At 39.3% G+C, this 22,341-nt stretch overlaps 1 protein-coding gene across 5 annotated transcripts in view; it reads left to right on the top strand.

Moving 5' to 3' along the window:
* The window catches only part of LOC149258365 (uncharacterized), a 209,873-nt gene that overhangs the window by 38,086 nt on the left and 149,446 nt on the right, over positions 1 to 22,341 (top strand). For all 5 annotated transcript variants that reach the window (XM_089415217.1, XM_089415222.1, XM_089415227.1 and 2 more), the window contains exons 3-4: positions 8,271 to 8,394; positions 8,620 to 8,773. In XM_089415217.1, the coding sequence (XP_089271343.1) occupies positions 8,271 to 8,394; positions 8,620 to 8,773 (278 nt within the window). The remainder of the gene's footprint in view (positions 1 to 8,270; positions 8,395 to 8,619; positions 8,774 to 22,341) is intronic.

The following is a 22,341-nucleotide window of genomic DNA, read 5'->3' on the forward strand; positions in this document are numbered from 1 at the left end:
TGGACTTAATACAACCCTGAACTCAAAGACATCTTTGAAAAATCTATTTTCAAACACGTACCTTTCTATCGATGAGTGCCACCCTGAAACCTTTGACTTCCATTTCCGAGATGGACACCAGGTTCTCCTCGCGATCAGGTACATAAAAGAGATTCTGGGGTTCGTTGCTCTCTTGGAAGAGTCGACCATTTCTCCTTGATGAACTGTATTACCTGTCATTCCCTTGACCCTTGAATGATTTGTTTATCTTCATCAAGAGAAGTGTCTCTGCCATTCAGAAACTCCTTCGCATAATGGCCGAACTTATTGTAACCAATGCATCTGTCTTTCTTTCCCTCCTTAGATCCGAACTTCCCAATGAAGTGATCTTTAGGTAGGCCATCAGAAATTTCCGCTGCGCCATTCTGATAATATTCTCTGCTTCGACTTCACCCTGGGTGAATTATGAGGAACCCATTGATCCTTTTGTCTTGTCCCAACTGTCTCTGGTGATTGCTCTTTCACTCTTGCTTGGGCATTGTCTTCACCTCACCTCTGATACCATGTTAATTTTAGGTCTGTTCTATGCTAGAGCAATTTATTTCAATTTTCACAGTTAGCTCATTATCTTTTCCAGATTAGCAATCACATCAGCTTTAAAGTAAACTTTAGATACAACATAAATATAAATCGCAGAAGACAAGCCAAGACAAGAAGACACAAGATGTGGCGCTAGCCAAGGACAAACCCCACAATGTGGGGAAACCCTTGATCAATTCTTCTTTTCTGTTCTTCAAAGTTCAGCAGAGAAAGTGAGAGAGATAGTACATTTACAATAGAAGTCAATGCTTTGACTTTTGATATCTACAGAGATCAGTTGAAGACATATTGCTTCCATTGATTCTCTAAGGTGACTTCTTCACCTATCATAGTGCTACATCCCGTCCATTTGCTGCACCTTACCATGTAGCACCATCATGCTGCATCATGCATCATCATGCTGCTCATGATCTCGTCACTATGCTGCCCATGATCTACATCATGCTGCTCATGATCTCACCACTATGTTGACCATACATCATGCTGCTGCCCATGCCATATATGTTGTTTGCCATATTATACATAGTGTGTCTTCCATGCCATGCCATGCCATGTCAATGAATATGCTGACACAATTCGACTGAAGATTGTTACAGTCATACCATTGACTGCTATATCAACATTACTGCCCATCAAGTCTTCAAGGTCATGATTCTTCATACACTGTGATAGATGACAGCGTATATGTCATCAAGATCATTGCATATGCTATGCTTTTTGTGACATAGACAAATCCATATAGTTATGCCCAGGATGTATTACTATGACCCTTCTCCTCACACCATGTCTAGACTGTAATCGTTGATAAAGGTAGTGATCATCAAGTAGTTGATCGAGACTTGATTGTCCAGATTGCAATTGCGGTTTGTCATGACTGTGGCACCCTTATATTGACTGCGACTTTCACCCTTGACTGTGGCTCCCTTAACTGTGTGAACATATCTCCAAGTGTCCCTTATACCAGCGTATAAGTGTCTCTACAACTGCGTTATATATATTACATCGTGTATATCATTGACAACGTGTATATATCATGCTATGTTCTTGCTGCGTTGTATTGCCTATATGTATCATGGCCTGTATATATCTTGCTGCGTTGGTGAGTAGTCTATTTCAGCGTATATACATATCTCTTTTACAACGGGTAGGGTTTCTCCATTTGCCTGGATATGTATGTAATGGCCTGCATTTAAATGTCTTCGTATATATCCTCATCATGAACTATGAACAACGTAATATGTCCAGCGTGTAACAGCGTATCACTTCCATTATGAACTGCGTATTGATTGACTGTGGTTCCATATGCTTTGACTGCGGCCTAGGTCTATCCCATTGACTGCATGAACAGGTCTTAGTTTAGGCTGCTACAGGTAGCGTATGAAGGCTTCTTGGACAACGTATCAATGTCACCCTCGACCGTGTTTAGGGATGCTACATTACCGCGGCCAGATCTCCTCTAACTGTAGCTCCATGTCTTGACTGCGGTTCCTTTTTATTGATAGCGTATAATTGCATCTAGGGCATCACTTAATTGTGCGTATAATTGCTTCATTAACGGATTAGGGCATCGTACTTGTAGCTAGGGCATCATACTCTTTAGTATCTCTCCTTCTCCAAAACCCCGAGACATGGAGAGGAGATCACCTAAAGAGTGTGTCGTCTAATGACTCCAAATCCTCTCTTATTTATACTAAAAACGTAGAGGTTGAATAGACACATCGGTTGGGCTTCTGAGCTTACATAAGATGCTAGTCGGCTTGACAATAAATCCATAATCAAAATAAATTCATATCTCCATAAATACTTATCGGAATCAGATGATCTTTAGATCAATCCTACACCTCTCGACGAGAGGGATCTAATAAAAATATCAGCTACCATAAATAAGATGACCCACATGGATTTTGGCCCTAGTTGCCAATTTTAACACCTTTCAACATTAAGATCATTTAACATCAGGCTCAAAATTACTCAAATAGAGTGTGGCCTTTGGGGATTCACCATGTGTCAAGTATTGACCAGAATGATGGTGAACCAAGACTAGTCTGTATACCATGTGTCAAATAGACCAGAATTATGGTGACTAGTTGATGCTCATGATGTACCATGTGTCAGGAGTACTGACCATAATGATGGTGAAGATACACCATGTGTTAGAGGTATTGACCAAAATTATGGTAGCTTGTTGATGCTGTTGATCTACCATGTGTTAGGAGTACCGACCAGAATGATGGTGAGAATACACCACGTGTTAGATGTACTGACCAAAATTATGGTATCATGTTGATACTATTCATCTACCATGTGTCAGGAGTACCGACTAGAATAATGGTGAGAATACACCATGTCTCAGAGGTACCGACCAAAATTATGGTAGCCTGTTGATGTTGTTGATCTACCAAGTGTGGAAGTCATTTGGCCATAATTATGGTAGTTCAATGATGCTAATATTATTGATGATTTGTTATAACCTTTCCTTAGAGAAATATGTCAACATGAGAACATCTAGATAGTCATTATGGATATCTCCCTAGCTAAGAGGGAGTATTGAATTTTGTAGCTATGTTTGGTCTTCATAATTATTATTTTGGTCATTTTAAAGCATGTTTTTCATGCTATTGTCAAAAGAGAAAAATATTTCACATGTTCTTCATGTCGGTTTTTGGAAAGAGAATTTAAATTTTTGAAATTGAATTTTTGGCTCCAATAGAAGTCAGGTCAGCTCCCCTCTAGTCAAGTCAGCCCCAACTTCTAGAGGCACCGATTCGGCCTCTCAAGAGACTATATAAAGACACCATTTCATCGTCCTCTATGGCAAGCAACTCGATCTATTGGAGGTCAGCAAAGAAGGGGTTTGAGGCCAGCGAAGAAGGGGTCTGAGGCTAGTGAAAGAGATCTATCTGAGGCAAGTAAAGAGAACAAATTTAAGGCCAACAAATAAGCATATATCTATGGTAGAGTTTTTGAGTTTATCCAAGGAGAAATAGCAAGTCTTTCTTGAAGGAGAAGAAGGCCGAATCTCTGGGCTGGCTGAAATTCTGATTTAGGCAGATCAAGGACAAGTTTGTGGAGAAAATTGTTGACTTGACTAGAGGGAAGTATTGGAGAGTGCAGTAGGGTAGCTTATTAAAACAAATTCTCCTTAACCTTAATAATTTCTTGTGAAATGTCTCGGGTGGCAGTTCAATTAGTTAATTCGGAGTCTGTGAAATCATTGATACAAGGAAGACCCAAGTTCAAATCCCCCCGTAGTGAGCCCAGTTTACGTGAAGGAGGACAACGCTTAAAGCCCCAGAGGTTCACTGGTAGTTTATGTGTCAAACAGGCTATTGGGTTCTTCTGGGTTATAAAAAAAAAAATTGCTTGTGAACTTTAGTTATCTTCTTATGTTTCTTTATTAGATATTTTCATCAAACAATTATCAAGAGTAAAACAATAAAGACAATGGACACAAGAAGTAGGATCCAAGCCAGGGCAAAACCCCTCCAAGGGGAGAACCCAGAAATAATCTCTTCTTTTCTTATAGAATCTGCTTCAAATGAGAAAACCAAGACCCAAAACCCTAGACCAAGTCTTCCTCCAAGCACCAAGTCAACCTTCCAAGAATCTCTTCCAAAAGCTGGTCAAATCCTTCAAGGTCAATGAGAATCAAACCTTCCTTGAGATGCTTCAATTACATTATTCGGTCATCTACTTTGGATTTGCAACTTCGGCCTTTTGTAGACAACAGAAACCCTAGCTTTCTTCCAAGAGATTCCTCCTTAAGCAAACGAAAGTCAAATCTTCCAAAATCTCCCCTAATCAAAATTTCGGTCCTGCAATTTAGGTCTGCAATTCAACTTGCAACTCTCAGCCCCAACAACTGCAAAAACCCTAGATTTACTTGCACATGTGAGTTGAAATGGTCAGAAAATATGAATTTCCTTCTTGATTTCTTCTTCTTCCTTAGCTTTCGCTCTTGTATTATCTTCTTGCCTTGCTTCAGATCGAACTTCGTCTTATGTAGATCAAATGGGTTGTTAAGGAGCTCAAAATTTCTCTTATATATACCAATCTGAGGAGGTCGAATAGCCTCTTCTAGGCTGACTTGTCACTGGCAGGGCCAACTTGTGCTAGGAGGCTTATAAGGACTTTCTAGATTCAAAATAATACCTTTTACATGTTACATCTTGCCCAATAGGGCCTTATACAATTGACAAGGACTCTTGTGACTCTAGAAAAATATTCTTTTCCCATGACAAACCCTAGGAGCATGAAATGCATACTTGGCCTAGGTGACCAATAAAATGAAGCATGAAAACCATGCTTAAAAATAATATTTTTCTTTCTTCTTTTTCTTGTAACATAAGATATACATATTGACATGAGTACAATGACAATTATGAATATCGAAACTAGTTACATTTTCCAACAGGAAGCATGACTAGATGTGACCTAGCTATATTGTTGGTTTGTTTGACCTTGTATTTGACAGATGTATTGCTTTTGAACTTGATTATTTCTCTAAGGTTGCTTGGTTTTTCCCCCATGTGGGTTTTCCCAGGGTAGATGCTTGTCTCTTGTGTTTGGCTATCTCTATTGTCATTTATGTTTCTATTGTTGAGATATTATGTGTAATTACTTTATGATGAATGCAAATGAAAGAAAGATTAATGGAAGAAATCATAAGAAGTAATTATCAGATAAGAATATCCCTATAATTCAACACCTCATAGGGCAAAGTTTCCAGGCCCTACCTAGGTGTGTGAACATATGGCTGCCAAATCCCAGAGAACCAATGGTCAATTGAACCCAAAGAATGGATGTGAGATAAGATCTTGTAATGTAAGATGGAAATTGTTAAGTATGACATAGGGATAGATGAAACTACACCATCTCAATCAGGGCTTCCCAAGTAGTGCCCCTCCTATATCCATTGGGCCATTAGGGGAGGTCCCACTAGACTAAGATCGAAGATTAACCCCCATTTAAGGTGAGAATAAGATCATGGTCAAAACCCATCCTTCTTACAAGTCACTGCATATATCAAATGCCCAAATACAAACTAGCATAGGCACTGAATTGCAAAATGTTTAAAGTACCTTTTGATCAAAAACCCACTTTCGTCCATGTGTTCATTCCAGGTGGGTGAGAAGCATATGGTTGATGCAAGTGGTGGAGATATAATAGGTCGTCATCTAGTGGTGGCTGTCAGGGGTTGTTGGCTGCATGGTTGGCCAGCTGGTTGTGAAGAATAGGAGAAACGTTTTCTCCTATAGGGTTACCTGTTTTTGGTAGGTTGTCGAATTTCCTCGACCCTGGTGCTAGGATCGAATCTTAAAATCTCTGACGCTACCAAACCAAGAATCTCAACAAAGCTGCTTTGCACAATGGAATATAAACAATGGTAAATCACACATGCACAATTATCGACAACTTTTTACAAATTTTTCAACCCAACTTCATTATATTAATCAGCATATAATACAATAGTCTAGGGCTCCTGTACATAGGATAATGTCCCTCAATTATCCACAAGTACAAGAATACAAGATACAGTGGCAATCTCGCTGCTCTAGTGCACAATCACAACCTCCGTGTCATATCTCATCCTGCCTGTCCTTTGCTTCCAATCTGCCCTCTAGCTGCCCCTTAGTCCATCGAGAGACAACACATAGAGACTCTAGGAGGGCTGCCACCTATCACCGGTTCAAGTCACTTCTGCTCCAATGAACACGGGCTGATCCAATCTGCTTTTCTAGGCTGGCCAATAGCTGAGCTCCAATCTATCAATCTAGTAGCTTTTTTCGTCCATCAAAGAGCTACACATTAGGCTCCAGGAACTTCACCCAAATTTCAGCTGTCAAACTTCCTTAATGACTGCTTGTCAAAGGGCTACTTTGGGCTACCTACACGCTGCCCTCCAACAGTCCAAAGATGCCCAATCCAATCACTGATCCTTACTGTGGAAACTGCCCACTGGTTAGGGCTTCTAACCTCCACGTCAGCCCTTCCTCCTTGGCTTCCACAGGCTGCAACAAATCTCATCCAAACTGGTCTAAATCTAGACTCAATACAAGTCAAATCTGGCTGCAATCATATCCCAAGTCTGGTGTACGAACTGCCATATGACTGTGACCTGGTTAGGGCATAACTGTGATCCACGTTAGCCGTACAAAACACCCTCACAGTCCCTTCTCTAGCTGTGGCTTCCCCTTTCTAGACTCCTTTGCCTATACGCTGCTGATCTGGGCACACATTAACCCCCAAACAGTCCTATGCACCCCTGTTCTTAGGTGTTAAGGCCTGCGGCCTACCCACAACAGCCTCCAAGGCTTACGGCCTGCATAAAAACAGAGAACCCACACTTAATTGACACCAAAACAGACTTGTGTTTTACCTTCTCTTCTTCATCCCTGTTGTAGGATGAACTGGCCCTTCAAACAATCATGAAAAGGCACAAAACAACCTTTCCTCCTTTGCTGAAATGCCTCCTATCCTGCGGCCAAACACAAGGTCTCTTCTTTCCTTGGCCGAGTTTCTTCTTCACACTTTTTGCTGCCCTTGTATTGCACTCTTGGATGTGTAGAAATGAACTCCATCACGTCTTATTTATACTAAACAAGAGGTCTCAATGAATTACCCAAGAGACATGACTTTTGGCTCATTTCACTTCAAGCCTACATGACTTGAATGCCCAAAATTCAATTACTAACTTCAAAATTTCATATCTCATCTTCTACAACTCGAATTTCGACGTTTTTCGTTGTGTTGGATTCTCCTCACCATCCTCTATCATCTCCATCCATCACGTGTAGAAAATGCTTCATGGTTTTGGCTCAAACATCGATGGGTGTAAAACCCCAACCTTGGGTTCCAAGCCCACAAATGACTTTTGTGGCGCTTCAACCTCCAAACCCTGAACCCTAGGGCTTGGAGTACCTCCCAAGCTATCAAAAATCAATATGGGTAACAGGGCCTACAATCTTTCATTTTTCAGCCATATAAACTCACATTTATTGGTAAATTTCTACATGTTTTGACGGCAGATTTACCCCCATCCATTCATCTTGTCCAGCCCTCTTAGAAATACATGACTCCATATGCCCTCTTGTATATTTGGCATGACTGATTTCCCATCCATTACCACTAAAAGAAACTTAATTATTCATCCATATTTGCTGTTATACTAAGACAACTCTTCATATCACCTTGAGCCTTTATTGTGTATGGCTTATTAATCCTATTCTAGGAATATCTCCCTGTACAAGAAAAGACCTGGTTTCAAGTGAGGGGAGGCCTTGTTGAGGTGACAGTGACAAACCTCTTTAGTGACCCTTAGGATTGCACCAACCTTTGGACTTTGGATATCAAGTGTAAGAATAATTGGTAACAATCACCAGCCTCAGGGTCAAGCAGACAAGACCAAAATAGAAAATAATGCTCAAATTGGAAAGTTCATTGTTGATATTTAATATCAATCGATGGAAATATGATATCTGCAAACTCATTTCACAACACTCACAAAAATATTTGAGAATCCTTGTTTAATTTGGTTTCATTTCATTCTGCATGCAATTTCTCGAGCATGGATGAGAATACATGTAATACAGTAAGGATGCATTGTAGTGATTACTTGGAGACATATCTGAAACATTTCAGTTATAGTCTAACAATTTCTCTATCATTTTCTTAATGGATTGATTCTCCAGATTGCAGCAAATACAAAGTCTTTCTCTCTATATGCAAAGTTGGGTTTTCAGCCTGTTGAATGCATTAGCTACTTTGAAGGTTCAATGGACGAAAAATTAAATAGTGGGACATCTGTCATACCAGGTAAAATCACATTGAAATTCCATATATGATGGCTTGGACAATTTGAGAATGCTTTTACTTTTTTCACCTAAATGTAATTGTTAATGTTTTGCCCCTAAAACCTGAACACCTCATTTTCCTGCTGGAAATCTCCACTGCTTGTATTTTTACTCTTGAAAACAGAAGTTCTAACATCTTTTGCTATTTCTGTTGGTTTCATAACAAACTCCCAATAATAATGTGCAGGGTTCAAGGTGAAGATGATGGAAGAATCCGATGTGCATGCTTGCTCAGAGCTCCACAAAAGTGTGTTAGGGCATGAGAGGGAGACAGATATACAGGATATCCTCCAAACAAGCCCTGAAAATACATGGGTAGCAGTGAAAGACGGCATATTACAGTATGCTTACCAAGATTTTATTTTGATGTTCTTGGTTAATAACAGTGCTTTATGACAATAATCATCTTTTGTGTATCTTTGAAGTTGGAAGTTAGAACATCATGTCTGCTGCTTAAGGGAAGTCGAAAATCTATGATTGTGATTCTGATATGGCCGTAATTACTCTTATTTATTAAGGAAGTAATTACGACTGAACTGGGTGCAGTGGGCAGAATATCTAACCTCGTCTTATTAGAGAAACAATGCCTTGAATTTCAATTTGTTATACGAGAACAAATATACGTATAAACTCGGATTTTACAGAACTTTATTGTAAGTTGCCAAGGTGTTTTCCAACTAGAAGACAGATATTCAAATGCATGGATTCAGCCCCGTATGCATAATTTGCTGTTATTGAAGGAATGCAGACACTAGGATTGTTGCACATGCACCACTAAGCCCTAAATAACATTATAAAGGCAGGATACCTGCATCCTTTCTCCTGCATCAATCTTCAAATTTCTTGTGTAGTTCAATCCTGAAACCATGTTCCAAATTACAGATTACATATGGGATTTGCTTAAATTGCAAGTTGAATATCTTCATTTCCATATCTGGTCGAGAATGTTGGAATCAGGGTTATATTCAGACTGGAGACTTGTACTGATTTGGAGGTTTTGGAGCATTTGTTTTCTCCAACCATGTGGACCCTTTTGACTGGGAACTGATAAATGCATTACAAGATGAGGAGAAAAAAAATTAAATATTGGCGCCAAATAGAGGTTCGGTTCACAAGCCAATAGAAGGAAAGGAGGTGAATCATCTGGTGTTCCTAGAAAAATTTATCGCATGTAAGGCATCACTTGCACCTAGAAGACTCCTCAAAGCCATAGTCTAACTAGCCGGAGGAATTGCCGGGAAAGTTATGGAAATTCCGGTTATATTTAGAGAAAATCCGGCAAGGATTTTTGTAAATCCAAGTTATAGTTGTTAAACTTCAAATTTCTAAGTGTCCTAGACGTTTTTGATGGTGCTGAATCTACTTCCACCATCAAAAACACGATTCAAACACTATGTCTACAAGATTTTTTGAAATTTTTTTGCCGGATTCCGGCCACTTTTGGCCGTCGAGGCAGTTCCTCCGCCTCGTTAGACGACTCCCTCCTTAAAGGTTTCTAACGTGACAAATCTGGGTCTCTCTTCCGGCCCTATGAGATGTAATCATGTTTTGCTTGGATGTCTCTAAATGCGCAATTTCAGATTATGAGGAGATTAGTGATAGCTATTAATTTGTGAACTCTCCCTTTTCTGTCTATTTAGGATGACGTACACTATTTTGTTTTGCTACTTTATGTTCTCTTTGTTACTTTGTGGATTCGCAGTGTACTGTAGTGTCTTTAGGGGAGGTTATAGTCTATCAGGAGCTCTGATTTCAAATGGCTAGTTAAATTGTCACATATGTGATTACATCTTTTTGGATCTTCTATATTGTGCATGAAGGCCTTATTGTACGTTATTTTACTTTCAATAAAATCACAACAGAATGCTCAACAAAACATATTCCATTTTAGAACTAAGTCTTTATACATGTATGTACATATGTTTTTTCCGAAAGGAATATTTCACAGCATCTCCCCCTCTTATGTGGAATACCTAGATGGAGGGTGGCTCAATTGCAAGCTACAATGATGTCTAATAACCCTAAGGGACTTAAATGGATTTGAAATATGACCTATGGCCCTCTAATTGGCAACATACTTTGTGTGGATGGTTCAATTGATTGAGCTAACCCTTCCAGTTATGTATATTTATAGTTATATATGTGTGTGTGTGTATTTACTTGTATAATTTATATATAAGTTATATATATTTTATAAATTAAGTCTATAGTTATAATGCATAAATTAAATTGTTTGTATACAATATTTAAATTCTAAATATATAAATTATAATTATATATGAATGGTCTATTGTTGGCATTATGACACAGGTTTGGCGCTATGACACAGGTGTTGTTCTTGATGGCAACTCACTCAAATGACAAATCACAGTTCAGGCTCTCAGAATGAAGGAAAAAGAGATATACGCAGGTTCCTCTTAATCGAGGCGCGTATACACGCGAGTTAAACGATCAAAAGGTGTGTATACGTATGCACACACTTTCATGCAAAGAAAAGCGCGTACGTGTGGGAAAACTTATTTTTGGTCCATGGTATTTAGTCCTTGGTATTTGGACCTATGGTTTTGGACCATGGTATCTTGTTTGAAGTGTTGAACCCAGGTATTGGGTCCCAAGTATTGGTTCTAAGTGGTTTTGGACCATGGTATTGTGTAAGGCCTAAGATTATAAAAGGGGAAGGAGATCATTAGGCAAAAGTATAGACTCAAGCATTGAATATCTTATGAAGAGCTAGATCTGGAATACTGGTCATTGGGTTATGGTGCATAGCTGGATCTGAATCAAGGAGGAACCTGAGCGCAAGAAGAAGGATAAATACTATTGATGGATCAAGATCTTAAGGCTTGAATAGTAGTATCTTTGTGTGATTTTGATCTGTTATTTTCGGCGCATGACTTGATCTATAAATCTGATAATCTGGGTACAACTGATGTCTGAATAAGTGAAAAAGATAGATTATCTTTTATAGATCTGTACGCAGGTTCAGCGAAGCAAAGACGCATATACATGCTGATTTTGTAATTCAAAATAGCGTATATGCTGGTTGGCCTTAATTCATCAACGTATGCACGTAGGTTGTACACATTGAAGTAGCGTATGTCTCTTGAAATATGTTTTAGCTACTTCTATTTATTGCTGCAGTGTTCAGGGTTCAGAATTGGTGTTTGGTTACTGTTACTGTTTTCTGGGTACAACATTCAGAGAAGTGACTATTTGATTCAGTTTTGTTTGGTGCAAAGGAGATTGGTTGATGCAGACATACTTGATGTTATTCATGGATCCAGTCTGAAAATTTATGAAACATGGTCCCTGGAAGAAAAGAGAAGGTTGTAGCCTTTTGTAGGTCAGCACCTACGTACTAGTACCTCTGCTAGTACAAGAGCTAAGGGGGTTATAACTCCCTTCCAGGAAAAGCTGGAGAACGAGAGAAGGTTGTAGCCTTCTGCAGGTAGCAGCCTGCGTACTAGTATAAGACTGCACCAGTACAGAATCATTGTAAAAAGAAGTTTCTAATTAAAAGATGAGAGAGACGAATTGTAGCAGGTGGTTTTCACCCACATTGGGTTTCCACTTTATATCTTTGTGTCCATATGTGTGATGATCTATTCTGTTTTACTGCTGCTGTTTAATGTTCTTATGATTAATGAAGTCTTGATGCACTGATTAAAGATCAACAATTAATGAATCTTAAGTTTTCTGAGATACGCTGGTTTCTTTAGACACAGTAGCGTATATATGCAGTTTCCCATAGCTGAAGTAGCGTATACAAATCTGATTGTGAAATGAAAAATAATTGATTTGATAATACTGATTCACCCCCCCTCTCAGTATTATTTCCAACATCTATATGTATCCTATGTTCCACCAAGACTCCGGGATGGGGGGACGTGGGTGCGGGGAGACGCACAGGGGGGACGTGTGGGAGTACCCTCAAATTTGAGGGAAATTTGGGGGGATAGCAAGACACACACACACACAGTGACACACACATATAAAAATATAGAAAATTCAAATTCATATTCAATAATGTAAGCTTAAATACATTGATCCATACATATTTGAATTAAATAATGAAATACACTAATCCATACTCATCATTCATCTACACACTACAAGAGTCAATAATGAAATTCATTGATCAATCTTCCTCATTCTTCATTCTAGAATTTACATTGATCTAAAAATTAAATTCGTCAATCATCATTCTAGATTCTAAATTTGATTTAAAATTTAAATTCATCATTCATCATTCTAGGATCTAATTAGTACTAAGAAAAATAGACTATAGTAGATACTGAAGTCTGAAGGTTGGAATAGTAAATTGATATAAATCAAACTCAAAAATAGTAAAGAGTGAAGAGTCAAAGAATCAGTCTAAGGTCATCGATATATAAAGTCAAGACTCAAAAGTTGAAGCTGAAAATAAAAAATGGACAATGAGCATCGAAGGAGCGTCACTGGGGTGGAGAGGCAATAGTTAATTGGTAAGTGATACAGGGTTGTGGGGTAAGCCAAGCAAAGGTAAGCTTGGTAAGCTGAATGAGTGAGTTAGGGATTGCAAATTAGTTTAGGTTTTGATATTTGTTATGTATTTTTCCTTTTAGTTTTAATTTTATTTTTAAAATTTTTTGTTTATTATAATTTTTTAAAAATATTTTTAAATTTGAAGGGTCATTAGAAAAAATTGACGAGGGGTGCTTCTGAGCACCCCTCCTCAAAAGTGTTGAGAAATCAATGATAGTAGAATTAGGGTTTGATTTCTCTTTCTTGATAATTACTTGTGAATTATGTTGGCTTCTTTTACTTTATTATATTATCTTTCATCAGGCAATTACCAAATTATGTGTGTATAAAGATCAGAAGAACAAGAGACACAAGATGTAGCCACTCTGCCAGGGCAAAACTCCTATCTAGGGGAAAAACCAGTCAAACATCTTCCTTCAGTAGTTAAGACGAGATAATCCAAGACTCTTTAACCTAGACACAGACTTCCTCCAATCACCAAGTCAACCCTTCCTTCTAGCAACTTCGATCTAGATCTTCGACCCTATAGTAGTAGCACTTCGACCCAACAAATCTAGAATTTCGACCTTCCCAGCAGCAGAGTTTCGACCCAACAAATCCATAACTTAGACATTCCCTGCAGTAGAATTTCGACCCAACAAATAGCCCAGTAACTTCACATAAAAGAGAGAGATAGATATCCCAAAAACTTCGACTTGCAATCCTTTCTTCTTCTCCTTGAAATTCACATTTTTTTGCACTTCCTTCTTGTGTATCGAACTTGTTGATATGGTGAGAACTTAGATCGAACTGCACTTGTATATATAATGCCCCTCCTATAACCCTAAGGATTTAAGGGAGGTCCTACTGGACTAGGCCTAATGATTAACTCCCTCGGTAAGGTGTAAAAATAGATTTATAGTCAAGGTCCATCAATGTTCTAGATCACCCGTTTATCCATACTAAACGCCTAAAACAAACAAGTATAAGCATCTGATTGCAAAATGATCGAAATACCATTTGAATGGCAACACACCTTCATCCAAGTGTAAATGTCAGATGCTGAGAAGCACATGGCAGATACAAATGGCATTGTATTCTCTTAACTTATTCAATTTATTTGTCTTTTGTAAATTAATTTACAGCAAATAACAAACATTCCACTACGGAAATTTTCGCAAATAAAAAGGTTGTGGAACATAAAATATTGGAACTAAGAAAATAATGCACACTCAAACAATAAATCTAACGCCAATATTTTGGATAATCGTCCCTAGAAAAAACCCCGAATGGAAAACCAATGTAGCATATGATGGTTTTATTATTATTAGTCTTCAGTGATTTGAGAGTACAACTGCTTCCCTGATACTGGCAAAGCTCCGGCTAATAATAATCTCTACTGGCTAAATGATCTAGAGACTCAAAGTCTCCCTCTGCAATTCGATCTGGCATCTCCTAGCAAAATCGCTCTTCCTTTGGCTATTCTCACTCCATGCCAAAAATGCGCACTGCCTGCTCCGAATAATTTGTACAGACCTTGGAATCTCTCTCCTGCAAGTCATTCTGCCTCCAACACTACTCTTGGCCCACTCGCTCTGCTTTCGGGGTGATAGATTCAACTCTAACTCACTAAAACGAGTTCCTCTACCACTCGCACTATTAAAGTGGCTACTCGCATTAGCTGTTACAGCCTCCTTTGCAAATGAATTCGACCTCCTCTTCCTGTCACTTGAACACTGGAAAAATGAGGAAATCTCATCTGGAATCTTGCTCCCAAATCTTTGTTGAAACTCCTTTGTCAGTGTCTCCCCCTACTTCAACTATGCCCTCGCTAAATAACTACAGCTAGTTAAGTTGAACTGCTTGACTCTCTTGAGTGTTTTCTCCAAACCCCATCGACTTGCTCTTGTAATCTTATGGTGACCAACCAACAACCATGACCACATCTCAATCGATGGCTAAGATCATCTTGACTCCAACAACTCACTTTTCCGGAACTCTCTAAAGAAAAATCGATTTCCCTCAATTAATTTGATTTAATTAACTAGTTTTCCTAAGTTAAACTTAGGAAATATTTAATTATTTGCTAATGGAGGTGTTACTAAGGCTTTTCTGGCAAAACATGTTATGGGTTTTTGAGATCTCATGTTCCTTAGTCTCTTAGATACCATAGAGGCTAGAACGCCTATCTGCTGCTACCAGAAACTAACACTCTCTCTTAGCAAGGAAGGTGTTCTCCACTACTCCCATCTTATCCCTGAAGTAGACAAACTTTGCCTTACCCAAGGCCTTTGTGAGTACATCTGCAACTTGCTGATCTGTGGGAACATCTTGTAGCTGCATTGATCCACGCTGCACACAATCTTTGATGAAGTGGTACTTGTTACCCACCATTTTGTGGGTGAAATCTCTAGGAGATTTTTTTTCCAAGATGGTCCTCAACAGGCGGCCAGCAACCCCTTGCAGCCACCAGCTAGCTCATTGTGCCATTCCTCTGCCACCTGACCCAGCGATGATCTTATGTTTGAAGGTGGGCCTCCCAAACCTAAAGGTATGTCTTGTCATTTCGTAATTTAATATTTTAGTTTGCTTATCATGCACACTTTTGGGCATGGATTAATGGTGGGATTCGACAGAAAGAATGGTTTAGGTCTGTGCTTTTGTCCCCTAGATCCCTTTTGGATATTAACCTTGGATTTTAGTCCCGTGGGATCTCTTTTACTGACCATTTGGCTTTAGAGATGGTATTTCGCAGGAAACCCTAATTTTGGTTGCATTGTTCCACTCCTTTATCTACATATATTACCCCATTTCCACTCATTATTACCCCATTCATCATTTCTCCCACCTGGGTCCACATTCCTCCACTAGGTCCACAGAGGGCTAGCTCACCCCTTCCCCTTGCCCACACCTTGGGTTAGGCTTGGAATGATGCCCCAGAGGTTGATGCAGCTAAAAAGAAAGATAAAAGCATATTTGGCCACATTCAACAGGAAATTGCACCACAAAATGCAAAGATTGCTGGGACAAACACATTTAGCACGTGGGCAAAAGGCAATACATGAGCTCTACCCCATCATCATGGCCATCACCCTGGTTCCTACAGGTTCTATGAGCCTCCTTCATCATATAGGAACCCGTGATTGTCCCAACCCCTGGTGGGCAATGAACCACCCTACCTTAAAAGGGGGTATTCACGACTATATCTTATGCATCATGTTCTTACCGCTTGAGCCCCGAGCAGTAACCAAAGAAAATCATAAAAAGGCAAAAGACATATAAAGAAGAGTGGAAAAATCACGGCTGAGGCACCTCATGTACCACAATTGCTCCCTCCTATACATTATAAACCTAAGTGTGGGCTTCCCTTCTATTAACTACCCTTGTACCCTAGCATGTGGCCCAGGGCTGCCCCTTCTCATCCCCTACTTCATTCACCTATCTGTCACATGCCACCACCTTTTGAAGGATTTACCTTGAACATATCATCCCCTTTAGAAGTAGAAACCACCTAACAGGATACTTGGTTAACCCCATTTGGATTTTAGGAGACATTAGCACATCTTGGAGCCCATTATGGAAGGGCAGGCCATCATGAAGTCTCCACTTGTGGTCCATGGTTGGTAAGATCATTCACTCGATTTCTCTAATGACTTGTTGCACTGGAAGGCTAGGGGACACATTGGATCTTATGCAGGATTGTAGATGGTCTCCATCTTGGGTTTGGTCTCCCTGTATGGGGTCCTAATCCTCCAGAGGGATACATTGGCACATGTAGGGTGTGTGTTGAGAGGCATGGGCCTCCACAACAATCGACAACACTCCATGGATCCCCGAGGATGGTCAGAGATGCTTGAGATACTCCAATTGGACGAGGAAGATGCACCTGGTTCATCTTTGCCCAGCCGGCCCCCCAGATGTACCATGCACTTGACAGCTGACCTAGGACTTATAGGATGATGTGGCATCCCTTACACCATCATCAGAGCCCTTGCAGATGATCTACAAGAATCTTCGACTCATTTGGAGACCTATGAGGTTATTATTGTGCCCCACACCCATTGGAGCACCACGGGTTTATTGTTTGGAGAACAAGAGGCCAACCCCTTGTCCATCCCTTTTGAGGGTTCTACTCTTCATTAGGGCACCCATGGACCTCATCAGGTCTCTTGGAGGGCCCTACGACATGCATTATTCATCATTTGACATCTTAAGAGGCATACTCTTTCATTTGTGAGCTAGTTAGGTAGGCTTGTCACCAAAAGTTAGAATGTTAGCATATTATTTTATTTTTGGGGCTTATGTAGGCCAAGGAGGCTAATTCTAACTTCTCATTAGTGTATAAATATAAGCAAAATGAGTTTATTTTCTCATCATCACTTTGGATTGGATCTATTCTCTCTCTTGAGAATTTCACACTTTTTCTTGGAGGATGAATTGGAGCTTTATGGATGAATTTTGATGTGTGAATTTGGTTTATCTTATCTTGGAGCTTCTCTATTGTCAAATTGTGGATGGTTGGATATGTTCTATTACATGTAATTACATGCTTTTAATGCTATTCTTGTTTTACTTTTTCATATACATTGGATTGCGATTTTCACTATTTTTAGGGCTAATTGCTACATGCATTTACTGCTTAAATTGTGGAATTTTGTCTCTATATAGCATCTCTCAATGTATGGGTCATGTAATTTGAATGAAATCTCCTAGGGATAATTCTATGAATGAATTCATCTTGATAGGCCATCACCTTTTGCACATTGAAGTATAAAAGTTGCAAGATTGCTTCTCTTTGACCTAGAAGCCTAGCGAAGTGGTCTTGATGCCTCCTTGACTAAGAACCAAAGGTCCTCATTCATATTTATCATAGACTCCATTCTCCCAAGACTAAGGCATTGATCTACCAAAAGGTGATCACCTAAAATCAATTCTTTTTCACGTTTTTCTAGGTCTAGCCAAGTTGGGTCACTTAGGGCATCATTTTCCCAACAAAGTAGCCCTCCAAAAAGTTCGATCTCCTAGCCTCTCCTGCGTTGGTGTCTCCTCAAGGCCCCCTCCAATTTTGAATCCATTCCGATGGTGGAGTTGTGAGAAAAGCCAAGCCCTAGCTTCAAGATCAAACTTTGCCCTAGTATCCCCAAGGCTAGTGCCTCATAGGATCAATTCAACACCTTCAAGTGAAAATTTCTCCTTTGATCCTTCCCCCCTCCTTGTCTGGGTTAAGAGCATCACCGGTTGCTAAACTCTTTCCTCCTAACCTAGGTTGGGTCTACTTGCTCCCGTGTGGCCCAATTCCTTTGAAAGATAATTCTTCAAGAAGCATCTGGGGTACCAATTTCAACAAGGATTTTAGGGATTGGGAAACTCTTTCACAAGTCATATTACCTAAACCTAACCCTCAAATCCTCCCATCCTTCTCCTACAAGATATTTTACCTTGCTTAGAAAGCAAGCAAGCTCTATTCTTCAACCTTTTCTCGAAAGGGATTATTTGGGTCACTCCATATCCACTTATGGATTTATCCTTCATCGACGACTCCATATATACCGGGTCTCCTCCCATCAGTGAAAGTCCATAAATGTAGGGAGCCTTAGTTGAGGTGACAGTGGTCTAAGTCTCTATTTGTTTCCCTTGGTCTAGCATTTGACCCTCCAGGTCCCCTGCTAGTTTGAGCGATAACGGTACTTTATGTTGATATGCTTCGACCTATATCATGGAACACTGGATTCTCAAAGAGCCTGATACAACTTTGATTATCACAGTAGATACTGGTCGAATCTATCCTTTGACTAAATAAACTCAATAGCAGCTTCCGAAGCCAAATAGCTTTGCATGTAGCCATGCTAGCTGCTAGGAATTCTGCCTTTGTAGAACTTAGTGCCATGGACTTCTGCTTCCTACTACACCAAGAACAACCCTTGATCCGATACTGAAGCAACACCCTAATGTGCTTTTCCGATCCACTGAACTACCTGCCTAGTCTACATCTATATATCCACATAAACTAACACCATCACCTCAAGTATATCTCAACCCATACTTGAATTTGCCACACAATATGTCTCGTTGCTATTCAGTGCACCCTCTTTGGTTCCACGATGTTGAAAAAGTGTAACTAGGTTCGGTCTTCTTAATGACATGTAATTGTGAATTTTATAAATGATGTAACGAAGAAAATAAAATTTGTAAGCCTTGCTTCATGGGTTTCATGAGTAAGTGATTTTATTTTAGATGGTTCCCATTGAGAGCCTTAGGATTGAAAGTCAAAGAGTTTATGTCATGTATGAAGAACCCTTCTTGGGGATATAAAAATGTATATGGGTCAACTAAGTGTCTAGAAAGTCCTCCAATAACAAGCACAATCCTCTTCTCTTAATGTCGACTTCTATATCGGTGACAAACTCATGTCGGATCACATTAAGGAGACCCAACGATTCAAATGCTCATGTCGACTTGAGTATATGGATGAACCACTATATATAAGAGGCTAATCTCTTCACATAAAGACAGTCAAGATCTTCGCATAACTCTGAATTTTTGGGAGTAGGAAAAGAGACTCGGGTTACCTCTGTTTCGGTGAAGGCTACAAGGTTACATGCTACAATTCTGTAAGGGAATTCAGATCCCTCTTATCTAGAGATCACAGTAACAGCGAAGAAGAAGTTTTGGTCTTTCTGAAGAAAAACTACAATTAGAAATTCGGTGGTCTCTCACTGTGATTTTGGAGGACAAAGACAGTGAACAATTCAGATACCTCTATTTGGGTGGCCTGGTGCAAAAGACAAGTTCATATAGGAGAATGCAGTGACACTGTTTCGGTGTTGAGGAGAGTCCACTGTTTGGTAAGATAAGAAGACTATGTTTCAGTTCAATTTCTGTTTAGATAAAGAAGTCTCGGTGTTGCCACAGGGAGAAGGATCCAGTGCTAACCTTGCTCAAGTCACAGTCTCAATGATGCTACAATTTGGACATGATTACCATACATGAAGTCTCGGTGTTCCTACAAAGTAACAAGATCTCGGTAATGAAGATCTTAGTACAGTGATGAAGTCTTTAATGGTATTACAGTGATGGATTTCAGAACTCTCTCATTGCTATCACAGTGAAGGTCTCAAGTGATGTAGTCTCAGCAGTGGAAGAGGAATCGAGAAGACAAAAGCAGAAGAGGACTTGTGTCTTCATCATGGAGTGGCTAATAGGTCAAAGCGTCTTGGTCTTGGTATTCTTCAATTGGAATCTCTATAAGAAGAATTTGTGCAGGTTTTCCTCTCAAAGAGTAAGAGGTTTTGGCCTTGGCTCATAGCCTACATGATGTATCTCTTGTCTATTTATATTCGTGCATTGGTTACTGTTTGATGAAGAAGATCACTAATAATCTAACATGAAGAAGATCCTAATCTAAAGAAGTAAAATGCATTCACAAACAGTTACTAATTGAAGAGAAATCACCTAATGCTAATGCCCTAGATTTCTCAACATGGTATCAGAGCTAAGGTGCTAAAAGTCAAAAGAAGGGCATCAAATCAAAGAGACACTCAAGGATAGAGTTTCATGAAAGGCATCTAAGCAAGTCGAAGGTTATGAAACAAAAGATCAAAATCTACATTGAAGAATAAAACCCTAGATCGAAGAAGCAATCTATTCATCATCAAGTTATCTACAAAGTAAGGTAGCTCGAAGGACTTTAAAGATGAAGATCACATCATCTTGGAGAAAAACCTAGAAGCAATTCTGATCTGCCAAAGTAGTTGAAGTATCTTGAAAGCAAGTTCCCTCTCATTGAAGCAAGGATCCTCCTTGAAGAAGATTATCCAAGGAAGTCGCAAATACATCTTCTTCAACCATCATCAAAGTGATCAAGTAGAAGATTTCATCTTCACTTGTCAAGTAAGTATCTTTCATTCTTTAATTAAATTTGGTAAATTGACTTCGTATTTGCAAGGAGATCTATAAGCTAGTTGGGTCATCGAAATTCCTTGCATGAAAAAGGAGGATAGACATAGTCCTCAAAGAAATTGAAGTCATGGAGCACATCAAAAGGTCTCCTCTGAATTCATGGAAAGGGATTCTTATGAAAGGTCCCCTCATATAGCAATATTGGAGACATCAAAGAGATGTATATGATAAGCTCGTAAGAATATTCTCTGAAGATGCGATAAAGTAGGTCACATGACTTAGATATGATCTACACAAATTTGGAGGTATCAAAGAATGAAGGATATCTTCATAAAGTCTCAACTGCGAGATTTGGCAGAGATGATAAGAAGATAATCATCATTGTTCTAAATGCACTAATTGATGAACAAGGTAACAAATATCCACGAGGATAAGAAAGTTACCTCATTCGACAACTTGTGGTTTCTATGCAAGATGGAAGAAAACAAGTTGAGGGCAAAAGTGTTAAAGGTTAAAGGACTCAAACATTTGCAGAAAGAAAAGGGAAGTTTGAACTTTGGAAAATTTGTTGCTCGGAAAAAGTAAGAAGAGCATAGCAGAGATTCAATGCTATGAATGTAAAATTATGGACATTTAGAAAAGTTTGTCTTAAAGGGACAATATCAAAAGAAGAGAAGAAGCCCATATCACTGAAGAAGTGGAGGAAGTTGAAAAGAAGAAGTCCAAGAAAAGAGGAAGTAAGAGATCTCTACTATGTTTGAGATAGTCTCCCTCACAAAGGGGCTTGACATAGCTTCTAAATCTTATGTTATAGGATATGGCTATAATAAATAATAAGATGCATTGTGGCATCATGGAAGCATTAGAAACAAGAGCTTGTGACATCACCATAGGAAACATGAAGGATGTCTGATAGTCAACTTTGAAGGATATAGCTCTTGGTGACCTCATTGAAAGATCAAAGGAAGAAGTCATCCAGGACAAGTCTCATCATACATCAGTTTAAAAGGGAAACATCTGTTGAATAAGGATATGCAAGATGGAATCCTCATTGGAGGATTCACCAATCTAGAGAGGAAGCAAGTGTTTCATTAGGAACTCCAACTTGTGGAGTTCATGGGATGATGGTATGATGACATGAGAGATGAAGCAGATCAAGGGGTTGAAGATCTTTTCAATCAAGGAAGCTGCTGAAAGAATCCTAGATGACCTAAAGGTAAATGAGGTATGTATGCTTGTATTTAATATTATAATGTCATGTCGTATGGTTGTTGGTAACATGGGTCACTACTTCTATTTTGAGAAGCATGATCAAAGGAAAGGGATCTCCTCCTATGAAAGAACGTCAGAAGGCATGAGTCACACTAGATGAAATCAACATAATATGTCCTCATATGAAGTATGAGGTGGTTGACTACAATTGAGGACCTCTGATTGGAAGCTCTTGGGAAAGAAACGTGTGAAGAAAGGAAGGAAGAGATCGTGAGATATACAACCATGGTAAAGG

The sequence above is a fragment of the Pinus tabuliformis genome, chromosome 6 (assembly GCF_031772625.1).
Source record: "Pinus tabuliformis cultivar Carrire ecotype Pingquan chromosome 6, CPIR1, whole genome shotgun sequence".
In the NCBI taxonomy this organism is placed as follows: Eukaryota; Viridiplantae; Streptophyta; class Pinopsida; order Pinales; family Pinaceae; genus Pinus; species Pinus tabuliformis.